We start from the raw sequence: 18,002 nt of genomic DNA, 5'->3' as shown, positions 1-18,002 counted from the left end.
GGTTTGAATTTTCATTTATTTATTAGACTAATGATCTATTATTTTAGATATTGTAATTGTTTTGAACTGATTGCTATTTTATCATCTGAAAACTCTATGTTGTACTCTACATGTTAAGTTACCTCAAGGTAGAGTTGAAATTCTTTTAGAAATATGTCTTCTTTATTTTTTAATCTATTTGAAACCTCACACCTGCAGTAAGAATAGTATCTCTTTACTTACTTACTTACTTGTTTTGGGTTTAAATCCAACCCTCCACTGAAGTCGAGTGAACTACTTCTCGGGCGGGTTCATATTAATCATCTAACGGAACATTTTCATTATAACTTATACAATTCTTTGATTGTAGCATCTTCCAAATCATATGATCTTGTGAAAAGTAGTCTTTAGTTTCTTCTTAAATTCAATTGCTCCCTTTAGGACCTTCATTTCAGTATCAGTATATATAGTAGCATCTTTTGAAGATAATCAAATATGAAATTTGATAATATAACCTAAAGTTTACAATGAAGCAATTGGTATAAGAAGGCTCTTTACCCCTGGATTCATATACTGTACTGTACTTGAAAATAGATAGGCTTGGTTATGTAAAGGTTTCAAATTTAATGATGCATGAAATTATGGATGTGATAAATGGTTTATTAATGATTTAAGCCAAGGTGCCAAGTTTAGGAGGAATGTATTGTACAAGGACATAATATTTCTATATATAGTACTGTACAGTATCCTTATTTTACTCACATTATGCAAATTTGAATAGAATATTGTTTAAAAGGAAGTACAGTACATGTATACTTGAATTGGAATTTTGTCATGCTCTGATTACACCTACAATGTAATGTACTATCTTGTACAAATTAAGAATTTATCTTGTACAAATTAAGAATTTTATCCAGCAAATATTGTTCATAAATGGAAAAAAACTCTAATGTATATCTCAGACATGAGAAAAGTGATGCAACTACTGTACATGCATAGCATACTCTTTAAAATCTCTTCTATTCTAAATGTTTATAAGCCCTTTAGTGTTAGTTTCTCAAAGACTGCAAGCATAAATTTCTATTCAATTTGCATCATGCTTTCTCTTTTACTGTGTACCGTGGATAAATTCAGAATGTATTGTGTAATTCCAGAGGAGTAATCATGATGAGTGCATGGTTATGCTCTACCAAGGTGATGCTGATCTTGTGTCCTTAGATCCAAATGAAATCTTCATAGCTGGGAGATACCACTCTTCAGTCCCCATCGTGAAAGAAGTTTATGAAAGTAAGTAGAGTACAGTACTTTGGGTGATATACAGTTAAACTAAAGCTTCGTGACCAAGTTGTGGAATGTTCTTCCTAATCGGGTAGTTGAATCAGTAGAACTTAAAGAGTTCAAAGTTGGAGCAAATGCTTTTTTGTTGACCATGCGGACATGAGTCTTTTTATAGTTTATTTATGACATATTTGTTTTTGATGTTGTTAATAGTTTATATATGACATGTCTGTTTTGACGTTGTTACTTATTTTAGGATGATTTATTGTTAATTTGTTCTCTTCATTTATTTATTTCCTTATTTTCTTTCCTCACTGGTCTTATTTTTCCCTGTTTGAGCCCCTGGGCTTATAGAATCTTGCTTTTCCAACTAGGGTTGTAGCTTGGATAGTAATAATAATAATAATAATAATAATAATAATAATAATAATAATAATAATAATAATAATAACTCTTGTTCACCTTTTGTTTGTTGAACTCTCACTTTTAGTGAGTACTATATGTTTGTATGAAGGATCCTTTTCTACACAGACAATTTAAGGATACATTCTATGCTGTAAATCAGGATGTATTTTATCAACACAGACGAGTCTATGTATAGAACAAACAAGCGACTCGCATTGAAATTCAGTGTTGATTGTATGGTACTTTGCTAGGAGCTTAGAAGAGAGTTTATCATACATTATGAGATATAACTGAAAAACCCCTCTAGTCATCCATCTCTCATGATTCATGAAAAATGTGACCTTGTAATGTTGGGTACAATATCCTCAAAACCTTTTCAGGGAAGATAACTCAAAGGAATTGTTGATGTTGCCATTCAGATGTGGAAAAAATCTTGAATTCATTATTACCATTTGGATTTAAAAGAAAAACTGAGTTGATTTTGCTACCTTAATTCTTAATATAGAATTGAATCTAAATTTATAGAATGCAAGTTCTGTATGCTTTTTGTGCATAGAAAATTCATGATACTCAAAATAACTACTTTTATTTATAAATACAGCATATTCTTGATAAAGATACCTTACGCTATCTATATTAATGGCAAAACACTTTTTTCTTTAAATGAGGATAGGGAATTTGTCTCATATTCAGATCCCAAAAGAGTTTTGAAATCTTTGAGTTGGTTTATTACACTTCTTTCTTTGATTCGAAGGGCCCGGAAATGTTTTTTTTCTGTTTGCCAAGCTGTTGTTGGGTCCTTGCTCATATTGGGACCATGGAAAGGGTAAAACTTATAAGTAGGGAAGCACTGTTTGCACCGTTTAATTAATATAAAGTTTAACTTGAAGAAAACACCATGTCATGTCTAAGAATCTTTGGTATTAAAAAGCCAGAATTATATTGTTGTCTATTTTGTGGAAGGTAAGTTCCCAATTGTTGTTTGTAGCTAAAAAGTGAAGATTTTGAAGGAGACATGATCATGTTCAGCACAGAGCTGAAAACAGCTGTTCAGTTTGTTACAAGGTAGTTACGATGGTTGGTGGGGAGCCCAGCTCTCCCAAAGTACTCACTCTAGTCACTTTTCCTTTGCCTGTCATTGTAGATAGTTGCACTGCCTAAGGTATTTGTGTAAGAAATTCCAGTGTGGCTCAGATTTTAGGAACATTCTGGAATCTTAAAAACCCTAGCAGTGACCACCAACAGCAGCATCCTCTATATCTTTGTATAGCAACAGTAAAGGACCAAACACTCTGTACTCTACATCCCTCACTATCTTGTCATCCAAAACCATTCCAGAACTATCTTACAGGAGCCCTCCTCTGACTTGTTAGCAGAGATGGAACAATTTTGAATAATTCCTATGGAAGTCACTTACAACCATTCTCCAAGCTGCTGCTGTCAATTCTTTCCGTTGGAGAACGTGGTGATGGTGGAGGACTTATCAATCCCTTTACTGTACTATAGCTCTCATCAGACTGTGTTCAAATTTTAAACCGTACATTCCAAACTCTTCCATTAGAGAGGACACGTATTTCCAAATACAGTCCATGAATCATCTAGGAAGATCTCTCACATTGTCCCTCAGATTCTTCATGACCTTCTCAGAGGCTTTTCCTTTTTGTAATTGAAGTGGTTTCATCACTTATGTTGAGATGTGAGCATTGTGATAAATTGGAAAAAGTTGGATCTCACGCTCAAGCGAAGGATTATGTACTTTGCAGTGCTGATTGACAAGGAAGTTTTTCCTTTAGAGACTAATTTCAGCAAATTCAGGGAGATAACTTAACAAGCTCTCCTTGGTAATCTGTTATTTCTGGAGAATCTTGTTTCTCATGAGCATCTTGACCAGATACAGCTCTCTATTCCAATGATGTAGTTGGTGCAGGACAATTTTACTTGGTGGGTAGGCAACAAAACCTGATCTGGAGAGTTCCATGGAGATGCTTTGGTTTCCAGACTTCTGAAACGAGAGGGAGAACCTAGTCTCTTCTAAGCTAGTCAATACCAGTATCCCCTTAATAGTTCTTTAGTGAAATGTAACTTTTCACGCATTTGGTCGGAGGTACATAAAATTCATTCAAGTTTCCCTACAGGAACCTTTCTTTGGTATTGAAAAAGTTCCTTATTAATCCTTCCTTGTATTTTTGAGACAGCTTTGAGAGATACAGAAGTTCTCTGGTAGAGTCACACATACTAAGGGCATGGGTTGTTTGGTTGTCATTCACAGTTGACTTTACGGTGTAGACCCCAGCATCAGGTAGCCATAGTCATTCAAGAGCACCATTTTGCCATTGTTTATTTGGCTTCCTGCTTTATAGATAAACTAAATGCTATACATTCAGAGAACCAAAATTAGGAAGCAATTCTTGTAGACTTTCTATCCACAAAGCTCTTCTAGGAAATTAATTATCTCTTACTAGCTCAGGCAAGTGTAGGATCAGAGTAATGGGATTGATGGCAAAGTTTTTAGTTTATGAAATCAGTGTTCCTTCCTCATCTAAGTTTATACATTTAAACTTGGTGTTAACACTATTCTTTTATTATTGGTATCTGGGAGATCTTGTCAACCTTTGATAATTTTTATCTGAGGGATATAACCTTGATTGAATGGAAAAAATTTCCTCAACGCCAGTAGCATCAGTTGGACTTTTTAGTTACGGAGTAGTTACAGAATCTTATTGGTTTTGTTTTATAGAAAATAAAAATTTTGTAAGAGTTTTCCACATCCATGAACATAAAACATCCCTAGCTTGTTTTTTGCAACGTACTTTTTAACCCAATTGCATGATTTTCTTTCTTTTACTTTTCATTCAATCTGTTTATCCTCTTTTCAATCAAGTGTCCAACATCTTGTACTTTGAAAATAAGGAATGATGGATTTAATGTATAAAAGTAAAGAAATAGGACAAGGTCATCTGGTTAAACCTTCGTATTGTAATGATAAGCCTTTTTAGGGTAGTATTATGAAGTTACTAGTAATTATTCCAGCCTATACATTATTAGTCTGTTCCTCAAGAAAAATAATTCTGTGAACAATTCTTGCTCTTACTGGAATCTATGTTTGGGTTGGATTGTTTAATGTTGCGTCTCACTTTCATAGAGTTTTTCAATTTAATTTCTTTTTGTAATTTTGTGAGTTTCAGGGACTTCATCAATCTTATACAGTATGGAATTGCTTATAAACATAATTAGCATAGACTAGGTAGATAAAACCATTTTATAGTTTCTAAGTCAAGGTGCTTTGATTGGATCCAATAGTATAAGAATACAGTAATGTAAGTTTTGTTTAAGGGACTGTTTTCCCTGTTGGTTTTATCTAGACTATTTGTCTTTAAAAATTTGAAACCACAAGCACTGTTCTAATGCACACCTATTAATTTTTTTGCAAATTTTATTAAGATAATTTTGATTCATTGGTATGTTTAGATTTTTCAACTTCTACTGTAGGATTGGTTTTTGGTTTTGAAGGATATTTCTTGTTTCAGAGGGAAGACAGCTATACTACTCGGTAGCTGTCATACATAAAGGCAGCCTTCCTCAAGTTTCTTCAATGGCAGACTTGGCTGGCACTGTGGCCTGTTTCCCTTCTGTAGCATCTATGGGAGGTTGGGTTTTACCCATAGCTAAGGTGAGTTTGTTCTTATACAAATGCAAATCCCTTGTTTTTTAATAGGAGTTTGTTTTCAGATAAGTTGGATACAGCTATTAAAACTTTGAACACGAGGGGCCGGTGGTTACTCCTGGGTGGTGAGGAGGCCCCGCCCATCCGAAAAGTGTGAGCTCCCTTTTGTTTTCAGTCACTGGAGAGTACAGTCATACTCTCAGCATCTTTATCTGACTTTAAATTTCTACTTTTTCTTTTCAGTAGTGTTTTTAGTGCGATTGTCATGTGAGGGTTTCAATGATTTGCAGTTTGTTACTCAAATTTTTTTTTAGCTGTGTGACAGTTATTTTCAATCTAGCAATATTCAATTCCTGTTGACAGCTGTACTGTTTGCTGTCTCTTCTCTTGTTACTTGCTATGGTGACGATAACGTTAAATGAGGAAATTGTTTTTCCCTGGACTTAGTGTTGGAAGATGTTTCTGTGGGCACTGACTGGAGGGGAAGGGCACCAGCCTTTTCTCATCAATTTCTTTTTAAACTTCCATGAGGAGCAGTGCTTCTGGGTTGATCCTTTGAAAGCAAACTAAAAGTTTTTGAGTCTCCCCTGCTGATTTCTTCGCTGTGAAGTCTAGGAGATCAATCGATAGGAGTGGCATTACATCACTCCTACTATTTCTCTTCTCCATAGGAGAGCTGTACTTTACCAGGACCTTGAGGTTCTCTCTCTCTCTAAAGAAGAGTACTGTATTGTCCCTGGGTAAGAAACATTGGTACCTACCTCTTCCCGAATGCAGGCCATGTTTTCTTTGTGTATTTTAAGAATTCCAGCATTACAAATTGAGCAGAAATATTTTTTTTTCCAAAACTTAGTTTGTCACACCCATTCTTTGTGTTAAATGGGGTCCCACAGAATGTTTGCGTTTCAGGTTTAAAACAAGAGTCTGATTTCGACAGATAATCTTCTCTGCCCATGACATTCGAGATTATACCCATGAGTCCTTGGATACCTATATCCTTGGATCGTTGGTGGTTACTCAACAGACCGAAGAGGAAAGGAAATAAATAAATAAATAAACTACAAGACATGTAAATATCAATTAATATACAATTTTTAAGATCAGTACCATTAAAATAAATCTTTCATATATAAACTATGAAAACTTTAAAGAAAGAAGAGGAAGAGAAACAAGATAGAATAGCGAGCCAGAGTGTACCCTTAAGCAAGAGAACTCTAACCCAAGACAATGGAACACCATGGTACAGAGGCTATGGAATTACCCATGACTAGAGATCAATGATTTGATTTTGAAGTGTCCTTTTCTTAGAAGAGCTGCTTACCATAGCTAAAGAGTCTCTTCTACCCTTATCAAGAGGAAAGTAGCCACTGAACAATTACAGTGTAGTAGTTAACTCCTTGGGTGAAAAAGAATTCTTTGGTAATCTCAGTGTTGTCAGGTGTATGAAGGCAGAGGAGAATATGTAAAGAAGAGGCCAGAATATTCAGTGTATGTGTAGGCAAAGAGAAAATGAACCGTAACCAGAGAGAAGTATTCAATGTAGTACTGTCTGGCCTGTCAAAGGACCCAATAACTCTCTAGGGGTAGTATCTCAATGTGTGGCTGGTGCCCTGGCCAACCTACTACCTACAAAAGACCAGAATGAAAGGAAATTTGGATTGGCCCCTCTTCCTCTTTCTTCCTCACTTTTGGGATGAACTAGTCACTCCATTATTTGCTGGATTGAACGCTAGATGTTGATAAACCGCACAAACTAGCAACGTTTCTCAACAAATAAGTTTTAAATAGAAGTTTCTACCACATCCTCCCAGACAAGGGAAAGGATGGCCAAATTTATGAAAACTTATTTCTTATAATGACCTATAAATGTTGACTTCAATCCTCCTCATGGATATAGATTTTTCTTTGACTGTCTGCCAGACCCCAGTAGTGACCTAGCCTAACACCTGTTGGATCTTCATGCCCAAATCTATATGAGTTTGACAGGATTTATCAGCTTTGCTCCTAAACTGAATGAGAGTGCTTAGACAGATCCCGGGAAAGTAAACAAGACAGTTATAGGCACTTCCTCCCTCCAAAGGATAAGGCTCCAATTAAAGGGCAAGGGTTTTTATTTATGTAGGAGAAATCACAAATTTTTAAAGTAATTTGTTTTCTTCCTTACTATACAGACTTGAGCCATACAAGTTAAACTTCTGTCTCAACCACCTTGCAAGTCCTAGACTGAAAGTCGAAGAGGTGCTCGGGCATATCGGGTGGGCAGCAGTATCCATGGCCACCTCGTGAAAAAGTTTACTAGCCGTATCCAACTTTGCTGAAAACATATTCCTGTTAAAAGACTCAGGCTTTTACATACATACATATACCAAAGGCACTTCCCCCAATTTTGGGGGTTAGCCGACATCAACAAGAAACAAAACAAAAAAGGGGACCTCTACTCTCTACGTTCCTCCAGCCTAACCAGGGACTCAGCCGAGTTCAGCTGGTACTGCTAGGGTGCCACAGCCCAACCTCCCACATTTCCACCACAGATGAAGCTTCATACTGCTGAGTCCCCTACTGCTGCTACCTCCGCGGTCATCTAAGGCACCGGACGAAGCAGCAGGGCCTACCGGAACTGCGTCACAATCGCTCGCCATTCATTCCTATTTCTAGCACGCTCTCTTGCCTCTCTCACATCTATCCTCCTATCACCCAGAGCTTTCTTCACACCATCCATCCACCCAAACCTTGGCCTTCCTCTTGTACTTCTCCCATCAACTCTTGCATTCATCACCTTCTTTAGCAGACAGCCATTTTCCATTCTCTCAACATGGCCAAACCACCTCAACACATTCATATCCACTCTAGCCGCTAACTCATTTCTTACACCCGTTCTCACCCTCACCACTTCGTTCCTAACCCTATCTACTCGAGATACACCAGCCATACTCCTCAGACACTTCATCTCAAACACATTCAATTTCTGTCTCTCCATCACTTTCATTCCCCACAGCTTTTATAGTTAGGAAAAATACAACTTACTTTTTCTAACACTTGCATATAGCTACTGAGAAAATACTTGATGCTACAGTTGCTAAAGAGAATTTTATAGTGTTTCAAGTTTGTTGAAAAAGGAGACCTTCACTAGAAAAGCAAGGTGAAACACTCACAAGTATTGAAATATCATCACTTATAAAAATTTTGATTTTCCTTTTTTCTTGTCCTTTTAAGTTTGTGCCTTGCTTATTGAACCTGATATGTTTTTGAATATGAATAGAATTACCATAGGATCAAGGTGGGGAAGATTGTAGTAGTATACTGTACCACCCATTGAATTAAAGAGAGTAGGGTAATGACTTACTTTGTCATTTGTGTTGGACTTGATTCTCAACAGAATCACGTTCCTCAAGGTGCTGTACTGAAGATCAGGTGTATATTCCCTGGTTCTCATAGTATAATTATATATTGGAGAAGGGCATAATAGTTTCTCCCATGATAGGACCCTCTCTGGAGGGTATATTCAGTTGATATAAACCGTGATAATAAATTTGTAATGGAAAAGAAATCAGCTATGGATGAACCCACAAAATTACATGACTGAAATCTCTTGTTTTCCTTACCCGTGAGCCATGCAAAGAAAATGACAATGAAAGTTAAGGAAAGAGGAGAGAGAATATTTAATTGAATTAATTTTTTGTATATTTGAAAGTTGCCTAAGATATTCTTCATACTACTGTACAGTACAATATAATCAGAGAGAAGAATGTCATCTGCAAATAAAGAAAATAAACAGAGAACAGTACTTTGTGGAAGAAAATGCTTTCAGTCAAATAAGAGAAAATAAGCGGCTCATTTAAACCTTCACTACATAACAATTTGCAGTTTTCAAAAATAAATATACAATTTATTTTAACTTTTGAGCGCTATTGGACATTTTTACGCTCGGTTATTACCAGTTTTTTCTCTTGCTTATTTACGTGTATGAGAATTAACAAAATATGTAAAATATGACAAATTCGTAGATAATTTGTATTTTTCCTAACGATACAAACCTAGCTATTTACATGGGGTAATTACTTCGGCGCAGCCGATGACGAGCCATAAAGTTTTAACTAGGGTTTCCTACCCCACCGCTAGTTAGCGGGGGGGGGGGGGGGGGGGGGGATAGCTTGCTACCCCTCCATCCTCACACACACCGGTGATTCGGCCACTTTACTTAGAGGTAGGACTTATCTTGGGGGACAGGGCTGGCGGGCACATAACTGTAAATAACTAGGTTTGTATCGTTAGGAAAAATACAAATTATCTACGAATTTGTCATTTGTTCCTTAACTGAATACAAACCACGCTATATACATGGGGTGACTCAACCCTTAGGAAGGGAGGTAAGTCCCCTGCCATACTGGCTTTGGCTTGCCCGGGGTCCCCGACCCTGAGTTCATAAAGCAACTCCAGGATCGGGGACCCTGCTCCTCGCAGGCAGTCAGGGACTGCTGCGGCCTACGTAAGCTGTGTGTGAAGGTGAGCAGTGACACGTCCTAGGAAGTTGACCTGGAGTCCTTAATAAGGAAATCTAGGCTAGGACAACCCAATACCACCTCGTCGGGGTATGGGGACATGACAGTATTATAAGCTAGTACTAGGAACACAAGGAAGCATGGCTTACCTGCAGAGGTTCGAGGTCAGCTGTGCAAAGAACCAGGATGTTGTTTTTCTCCAAGGGAAGAGAGGATGAAGAAAAGAAAAGGGCCAGATAGATCTTTTCATTCACACAGACTAAAACCGGGTAACAATGCCCTCAACCCTCCGCTACTTGTCCAATTAGGAGCCTGGGGTTAGACCAGCTGTTGTGCAGCCATCACAGGGCTGATAGAAAACGTATCGAGCTCCTGTGGGTCACGTCTTGCAGGTAGTGGGCCGTGAAGGTAGTCTGACGCTTCCAGACCCCGGCTTGCAGGACCTGTGTCATAGAAAAGTTCTTCTTGAAGGCCAGGGACGCAGCTACGCCCCCGACATCGTGCGCCCTAGGGCGTCGTGACGGGTGAGGGCCAGAACTCAAGGCCAGGTGGATTACCTTACGGATCCAGGCCGAGATGGTGTTCTTGGTGACCCTCTTCTTCGTTGGCCTGGTGCTAACAAACAAGGCTCGCACCTGGGGCCGGACTGCAGCTGTTCTCTTCAGATACAACCTCAGACTCCTAACTGGGCACAGTAGGAGATGATCTGGGTCATTTGTTACAGAACGAAGACTCGAGACCTGGAAAGAGTCGAACCTAGGGTCCTGCACTCCCGGGTTCTGAGTCTTGGCAACAAACTCAGGGACGAAGCTGAACGTCACCTCCCCCCATCCCCTTGCATGGGCGACGTCGTATGAGAGACCATGTAGCTCGCCAACTCGCTTGGCCGAGGCCAAAGCTAGCAGGAACACCGTCTTCCAGGTAAGGTGGCGATCCAAAGCCTGGCGTAATGGTTCGTAGGGAGGCCTCTTAAGAGACCTGAGGACTCGAACCACGTTCCAAGGAGGAGGTCTCACTTCCGACTGAGGGCAGGTAAGTTCATAACTTCGTATGAGCAGGGACAGTTCCAGCGAGGAGGAAATGTCCATTCCTTTGAGCCTGAAGGCAAGACTTAAGGCTGAGCGATAGCCTTTCACTGCCGAGACTGAAAGGCGGATTTCTTCCCGCAGATACACAAGAACTCCGCTATTGCTGGTAGAGTGGCATCGAGGGGAGAGATACCCCTTCCACGACACCAACCACAGAAAACTCGCCACTTCACCTGGTAGACTCCTGTGGATGACCGGCGCAGGTGACCAGACATCCTTTCTGCAACTTGTTGCGAAAAGCCTCTCTCTTTGAGGAGATGCTGGATAGTCTCCAGGCGTGAAGTCGAAGCGAAGCTACGGCTTTGTGGAAGATATTGGAGTGTGGTTGTTTGAGTAGCTCGCAACGTGGAGGGAGTTCCCTCGGGATCTCCGTGAGGAGCAGCAGAAGGTCTGGAAACCACTCCACGTGATGCCACAGCGGAGCTATCAAAGTCATCGAGAGATTGACTGATATTCTGGTCTTGTTGAGGACCCTCCTCATGAGATAGAACGGGAGAAAGGCGTACAGGTCGACGTTGACCCACCGTTGTTGGAAGGCATCCTGCCAGAGAGCCTTGGGGCCCGGGACTAGGGAGCAGTACAGCGCAAGCTTGGTGTTCAACGCCGTAGCGAACAGATCCACAGTCGGGGAACCCCACGAAGTCAAGACTTTGTTGACTATCAGAGGATCCAAAGACCACTCGGTACTCACTATCTGCGTCGTTCGGCTCAGACTGTCGGCGAGCACATTCCTCTTGCCTGGAATGAAGCGAGCTGTAAGTGATATCGAGTGGACCTCGGACCATCTCAGGATCTCTACTGCAAGATGGGATAGTAGTTCCGAAAAGGTACCTCCCTGCTTGTTGATGTAAGCCACTACCGTGGTGTTGTCGCTCATCACCACTACGGAGTGACCCGCCAGGACTTGATGGAACTTTTGAAGGTCCAGAAAGACGGCCTTCATCTCCAGCAGGGTTATGTGAAGGTACTTTTCTGATTCTGATCACAGGCTGAAGGGCCTGTGGTTCAGCACGTGGGCCCCCCACCCTTTGTTTGACGCGTCCGAAAACAACATCAAATCTGGGGGGAGACGAGAAGATCCACTCCCTTTCGTAGATTCTCTTCCTCCACCCACCACTCCAGGTCCGACCGTTCCGCCGATCCCATTGGGATCAAGATGTCCGGGGAGTCGAGACCTTGACTCCATCGGGACTTCAGCCGCCACTGAAGGGATCTCATCCTGAGGCGACTGCTGGGAACGAGGCGGGTTAGAGAGGAAAGGTGACCGAGGAGACGAAGCCACAATTGGGCTGGGAGTTCTTCTTGAGTGAGGAAAGGTCTCGCGACCTTCCTCAGCCTGGAAATCCTTTCGTCTGATGGGAAGGCTTTGTGGAGATTGGTGTCCATGATCATACCTAGATAAACCAGCCTCTGAGAGGGCTGCAGAGAAGACTTCTCGAGGTTTACCACGATCCCCAGATCCCGGCAAACCTCGAGGAGCTTGTCTCGGTGGTGGAGAAGGGAAACCTCTGAGTCTGCCGACCAGCCAGTCGTCCAGGTAACGAAGGAGACGGATGCCGGTCCTGTGTGCCCATGAAGAGATGATGGTGAAGACTGGTGAACACCTGAGGTGCTGTGGAGAGACCGAAGCACAACACCTTGAACTGGTAGATCTTGTGATCTAGGCAAAATCTTAGGTACTTCCTTGAAGACGAATGGATTGGGATCTGGAAGTACGCGTCCTTCAGATCCAGAGTGCACATGAAATCCCGCGGTCTCACTGCAAGTCTGACCGTGTCTGCCGTCTCCATGCTGAACGGAGTCTGCTTGACAAACCCGTTCAGTGTTGAGAGATCGATGACTGGTCTCCAGCCTCCAGACGCCTTTTTCTCAAGAAAGAGTCGACTGTAGAAGCCTGGGGACCCGTCCACGACCTCTTGGAGCGCGTTCTTCTACAACATGGTCCGGACTTCGGCCCGAAGGGCCTGCCCTTTTGCCGACCCCATGGCAAGAGAGCTCAGCGACACTGGATCCGCTGTCGGGAGGTAGAGATGCCGTGAACGGGACGTGATACCCTTGAGAGATCACAGAGATCGTCCAGGCATCCGCCCCGAGTTGCTGCCACCTTGCTGCGCAACTCTGAAGGCATCCCCCTACTGGTGGACATGCAGGGGGTTGCCACCCCTAGCGTTTTCGGCCTCGGCCGGTACCTCTAGGGTTCTTGTTCCCCCTGGAGGACTTCTTGCCCCTTCTGCCCTTGGCAGGAAAGGGCTTAGACACCTTGGGCTTCGCTGTAACGGCTGTCTTCTTCGTGTCCTTGGCAGGGCGGGGCTGCTGTACTGCCGGAGGCTTGTAGGGCCTTGATGTCAGGGCTCTATGGATGAGGGAATCCTGATTGGACTGCCTCCACCTCTCGGCAGTACGCTCCACGTCCTTAGGCTCGAACAGACTCTTGCTGAGGACAGAAGAGTGTCTGAGCCTACTAGCCTCGGTGCTGGGGACCTTCTGATGAAACCTCTCCGCCACTGCGTCCCGACGCTTGAGGATCGTGTTGGCCCACAAGCTGGTAACCTGGTGGGACAGGAACTCGCTGGTCCGAGTGCCCAAGAGGAGGAAGGTCTCCAGAGCTTTCCTGGTGATTTCCTTGGACAGATCCTCGGACCGCACCAGAATGCCCAGAGAACCCAGCCAGAAGTCTAGCCATGAAGCCGCCTGCATGGCACACTTAATGACCTTCTCATGACTCTGGATCTCAGTGGCCGAGAAGGATACGTGCCGGTTGGAGAGTCTCTCAAGAGAGACTCCCCCAGTGAGGGCTTCCACAGAATGGTGCAGGGGAAGACTCAAAGAAGGCTCCTAAAGGATCTCAAAATATCTCCTCTGACGGACTCGAGGAGGAGGGAGGAGCTTATACCCGGCACTCGACCTGCTTGAGGAGGCAAGCTCCGCGAGTTGTCCCTCGATCTTCTCTCTGGCACTCTTCATCCCCCGAGACCAGGGCTAAGCTGCACTGGCCCTGGAGGGAATATGAGAGCCAAAGATACCATCCAGGACTGTGTCCTGCCCATCACGAGGAGGGACCTCAGGATCTGGGATCCCGTTGAGACTCCTCATGAGAGACAGAACTTGCCAGAATGCATGTTCCGATTCTTGGCGCTCGCCTCCTGATGAACTCGCAGCGAAGTCTCCTGACCCCAAGGGCTCTTCCTGGGGGGACGCGTGAATATCCTCGACCAGCCTAGGCTGCTCCTGTCTGATCCTGGCCGATGATTTAGGAATAGTCTTAGAGTCCTTAGATTCCCTCCTGGGAGGGATACAGGACTCCAAAAGCGAAGGTGGTAGGTCCTTCTCCACCCCAAGACGAGGAAACCTCTCGGGAGGAGGACGAACTTCCTCCATTGGTGCGATGGGGAGGACATCCTCTCTGACTGACTCCCCTGAGGAGGGGTATTCCTCCTCCACAGGGGAAGGCGAGAAGGTCTGAGGAGGAGTAGGAACCTTGCCTAAGGATCTGCGAGGAGATAGCCTAGGTCTCGGAGGAAGATCCACAGGAGAAACTCCTCTCTTCCTCTTCAGGGGGTAGGAAACTACCACTGGTTCGCGACCCGAGTCAGAGGCGGCAGGCTTCATAGCCCGTACAAGAGCTCTGAGAAGGGTATCAAACCGCGGCTGTTGACTGACAGCGGCGCTGGCAGACACTCCCTCTGGAGGGAAGGGGACCGATGGATCCCTAGGAGGAGTACACAAACGAGGGTTCGTCTTCTGGGCTGCAAAAGAAGAATCCCTAGATCTATCTGGGGAGCGCCCCCCCTCTGGCGAGCGCGCTGGTCTGCGCTTACGGAGGGGGGAGTGAGACAAGGAAGAATCCGCCTGCCGGCGGTCGCGTTAGGGCTCGTGAATCGGGCCCTGCACAGGGTCGCGCGCGTTAGCGTAACGCGAGGCTGGAATATCGCGAGTGTGAACCCAATCGTGCGCGCGCCCGTGCGGGCGGGTGATGCTGGAAAATCGCGCGTGTGCGCACCCGCGTGGGCGGGGCCGGCCGCAAAGCGATAGCGCGCATCTGGAACAGGCTCTTTCGGAGGTCGCGGGTTGCGAACAGCATGAGGAACGCTCACAGTCGCCTTGAACACAGGCACAGGGCGCGACTGATGGGCGTCGTGCGCGATATTTTCGGCAGCAGACTCGCGCGATTCCAGAGGAGGCTGTGAGCGCCTGTGCGCTAACTTAGCCAACCCCGGAGCTACGTGTTGAGTCAGGGTGCCACGCGATCGTGTTGGAGAACACGCGGAAGCTGGAACAATATCCGCGCGTGAAAGCGCATCGCGAACCTCTTTAACAGCGTGCGATGGAGAGCGCGTCGCGGATGGAATCGCGCGTGAACACGCAACGCGATCTTCCCCCGTTGGGAGCGACGAGTCCGAAGGAACCTGTGGGCGCCTGTGCGCCGACTCTGGAACCTTTTGGACCGCGCGAAGAGTGACAGGAACCGGGGGCGATTGCGCGTCGCGCTTTCTCCCTATAGGGCGCGATGAGTCCACGAGAACCTGTGGGCGCCTGTGCGCCAACTCCGGAACTTGTTGGACTGCGCGCGGTGGTGATACAGGAACGGGGTGAACGCGTGCCGCGTTTTTCCCCATAGGGCGCAGTTAGTCCGTAGGAACCTGTGGGCGCCTGTGCGCCGACGCAGGAACCTTTGGAATCGCGCGCGATGTAACAGGAACTGGGGGGCGTGGCAGTGCTGGTAAAGGTGGGCGCGCGGGCGCCTTTGAGTGCTTGCGCCTTGCATCAAGAACAGTTGACGATGGGCGTGGGCGCGCAGGGGAACCCTGGCGCGTAACAGGATCAGCGGCGCGAATTCCTACAGGTGAGCGCCGAAGCGCTTTGTCAGCAACAACAGGAACAACAGCAACGGGCGCAGGCAGAGCCTTACGCTTAGAGACGAGAGGCGCAGTTTTGCGCTCAAGTCCCCGAGATCCCGAAGGGCCAGGAGACTGCTCAATGGCAGACTCAGGGGGCGCGTAAAGCGCATCAGCAGCCTTCGAAGTAGATGGTTGAGGAGACCCTTGTCCCAACAGACGACCATCCTCCAAAGGGGAACGCGACCGATCCCCGGAGAGGTCTAGGGTGGTAGCTGGCAGGACAGGAGAGCGGCGAGTCGTCTCCTCCGCAGAGGATTGTGGGGACGACGAGCCAAAGAGGCGCCTCCTAACCCCCTTAAAGGGAGAAGGAAGACCTTTACGGCGAAGGGGAGGGCAAGCCTTCCGCCTTATACGCCCACGAGGGGCCGTGGGATCAGCAAGCTGACCATCGAAGGGCCTCCGAAGAGGCGTCTCCACCAGAGAACTCCCTCGAGAGGGAATCTCAGTGGAAGGAGAGACCGTAGGACTCCGCTCCTCCCTCGAAGTGTGTTCGGAGGGAGAGACAGAGCCTTCAGCTACCTCAGTCACAACAGGAGTTTGGACAGATCCATGGGATGTTTCCGAAACAACTACGTTAACTACAGACAGAGGATCTATTTCCGCTGTAGTTGACGATTGTTCGGCGGCCGCACCCCGTTTGACCATGTCAAACAAGGCTGCCTTGGAGGGCGAACCCTGTAGCCCCAAGGAAGCCCAAAGCTGGAAAAGATCCTTGTTAGACATAACTACCTCCTCCGAGGGGGGAGGGTCAGCCGCCTCGCTATGGTAGGCAGCGGCCTCTCCCTTACCACCGGATCGGTCATCAATATCAATACTGTATTACGGTCTACGCTACCGTTCGCCGGTAGCGGGAGCTTCGGAGGAGGAATGGGCGGCGGGAAAAGAAGACCTAGGATTTTCTCGCCCCAGAAAACTTTCGGAAGGAGAACGATCCCGTTTAGCCTTCTTCTTACGTCGCAGGGCAAACCTCTCCCACAGGGAGGTAGACCACTCCCTACACTCAATACACAAATTAGCACTATCACACCGTTGGCCCTACACTGCGAGCATAAGGAGTGTGGATCCGACTCCACGGCTGACATAAAGGTTCCACAAGGGCGGCCGGAAAGACCAGGGCAAGTGCGCATGATGATAATAGAGGCCAACTTCACACACAAACACTGTAAGAAAAAGCAAACAAAAAATTATGGCAGTCAAAGAGAGGAGAGCGCTGACAGGTCTGTTGTCTCTCCGAGCCAAAAGTAAAGTGGCCGAATCACCAGTGTGTGTGAGGGTGGAGGGGTAGCAAGCTACCCCTTCTCCCCCCGCTAACTACCGGTGGGGTAGGAAACCCTCGTTAAAACTTTATGGCTCGTCATCGGCTGCGCCGAAGTAATTACCCCATGTAAATAGCGTGGTTTGTATTCAGTTAAGGAACAATGTACATACTGTATAGGGAAAAGAAAATTATTTATACAGTAGAGAAGGTTGTAAAGTCCTATCTCTAAATATTTTTTGTGTTGAATGGATGTGTTGAAGAGAGTTTGGAGATTAATTGTTGAATTTCTTGGTGAAGGGTTGGCACTCAAACTTAATTTGTTCCGTAACCGAAATACAAACCACGCTATTTACATTGGGTTTACCTTTCAGCGTAGCTGAAATGGCGAGCCATTAGAATTTAACGAGGGTGTATTACCCCCACGCTAGTTAGCAGGGGGGTAGGGGAGTGGTAGCTAGCTACCCCTCCCCCCCTCACACACTGGTGAACTGCTTCACTTCACTTTTGGCTCGAACAATGGACAGACGTCTCTGTCTTTGTCCTCGCTTGGCAGCCATTGTTTGTTTTGTCTTTATTTAATCACTTACTCTTCTTTTACTCAATATATATGTAAACATTTTTTCGTGTTTGTATATATTTGAGTATAGAAATCAGTAAGTTTCCTTTTCAGAGTTTGTGCTTGTGTGGGTAGTGTACGATATCTCCGTGGAGCCCTCGGCAGTTAGGCCACCATGGTGTAATTTCATGGGTCGCGATCGAGTTTGACTACGGTCTTTCTCTCTCTCTCTCTTTGAGTTCGTTCACCCTTTTACTACGTTACTTTTACTACGTCTAAGTAGCTTCCTTCCTGTGTGGGTGGGGTAGCTACGCCGTACGTTTTGTCTCAATTAGTTTATGAATCTAATTGTATTTGTTGTTTTTTCAGCTTTGTAG

General features: G+C 45.0%; 1 protein-coding gene across 1 annotated transcript in view; it reads left to right on the top strand.

The window, feature by feature from the left end:
• The window catches only part of Tsf2 (transferrin 2), an 89,631-nt gene that overhangs the window by 31,786 nt on the left and 39,843 nt on the right, over positions 1-18,002 (top strand). Inside the window, exons 3-4 of the mRNA XM_068393541.1 lie at positions 1,134-1,266; positions 5,190-5,332. Coding sequence (XP_068249642.1) covers positions 1,134-1,266; positions 5,190-5,332 — 276 coding nt within the window. The remainder of the gene's footprint in view (positions 1-1,133; positions 1,267-5,189; positions 5,333-18,002) is intronic.

The sequence above is a fragment of the Palaemon carinicauda genome, chromosome 1 (assembly GCF_036898095.1).
Source record: "Palaemon carinicauda isolate YSFRI2023 chromosome 1, ASM3689809v2, whole genome shotgun sequence".
Taxonomy (NCBI): domain Eukaryota; kingdom Metazoa; phylum Arthropoda; class Malacostraca; order Decapoda; family Palaemonidae; genus Palaemon; species Palaemon carinicauda.
This window is presented reverse-complemented; position numbering and strand designations above follow the sequence as displayed.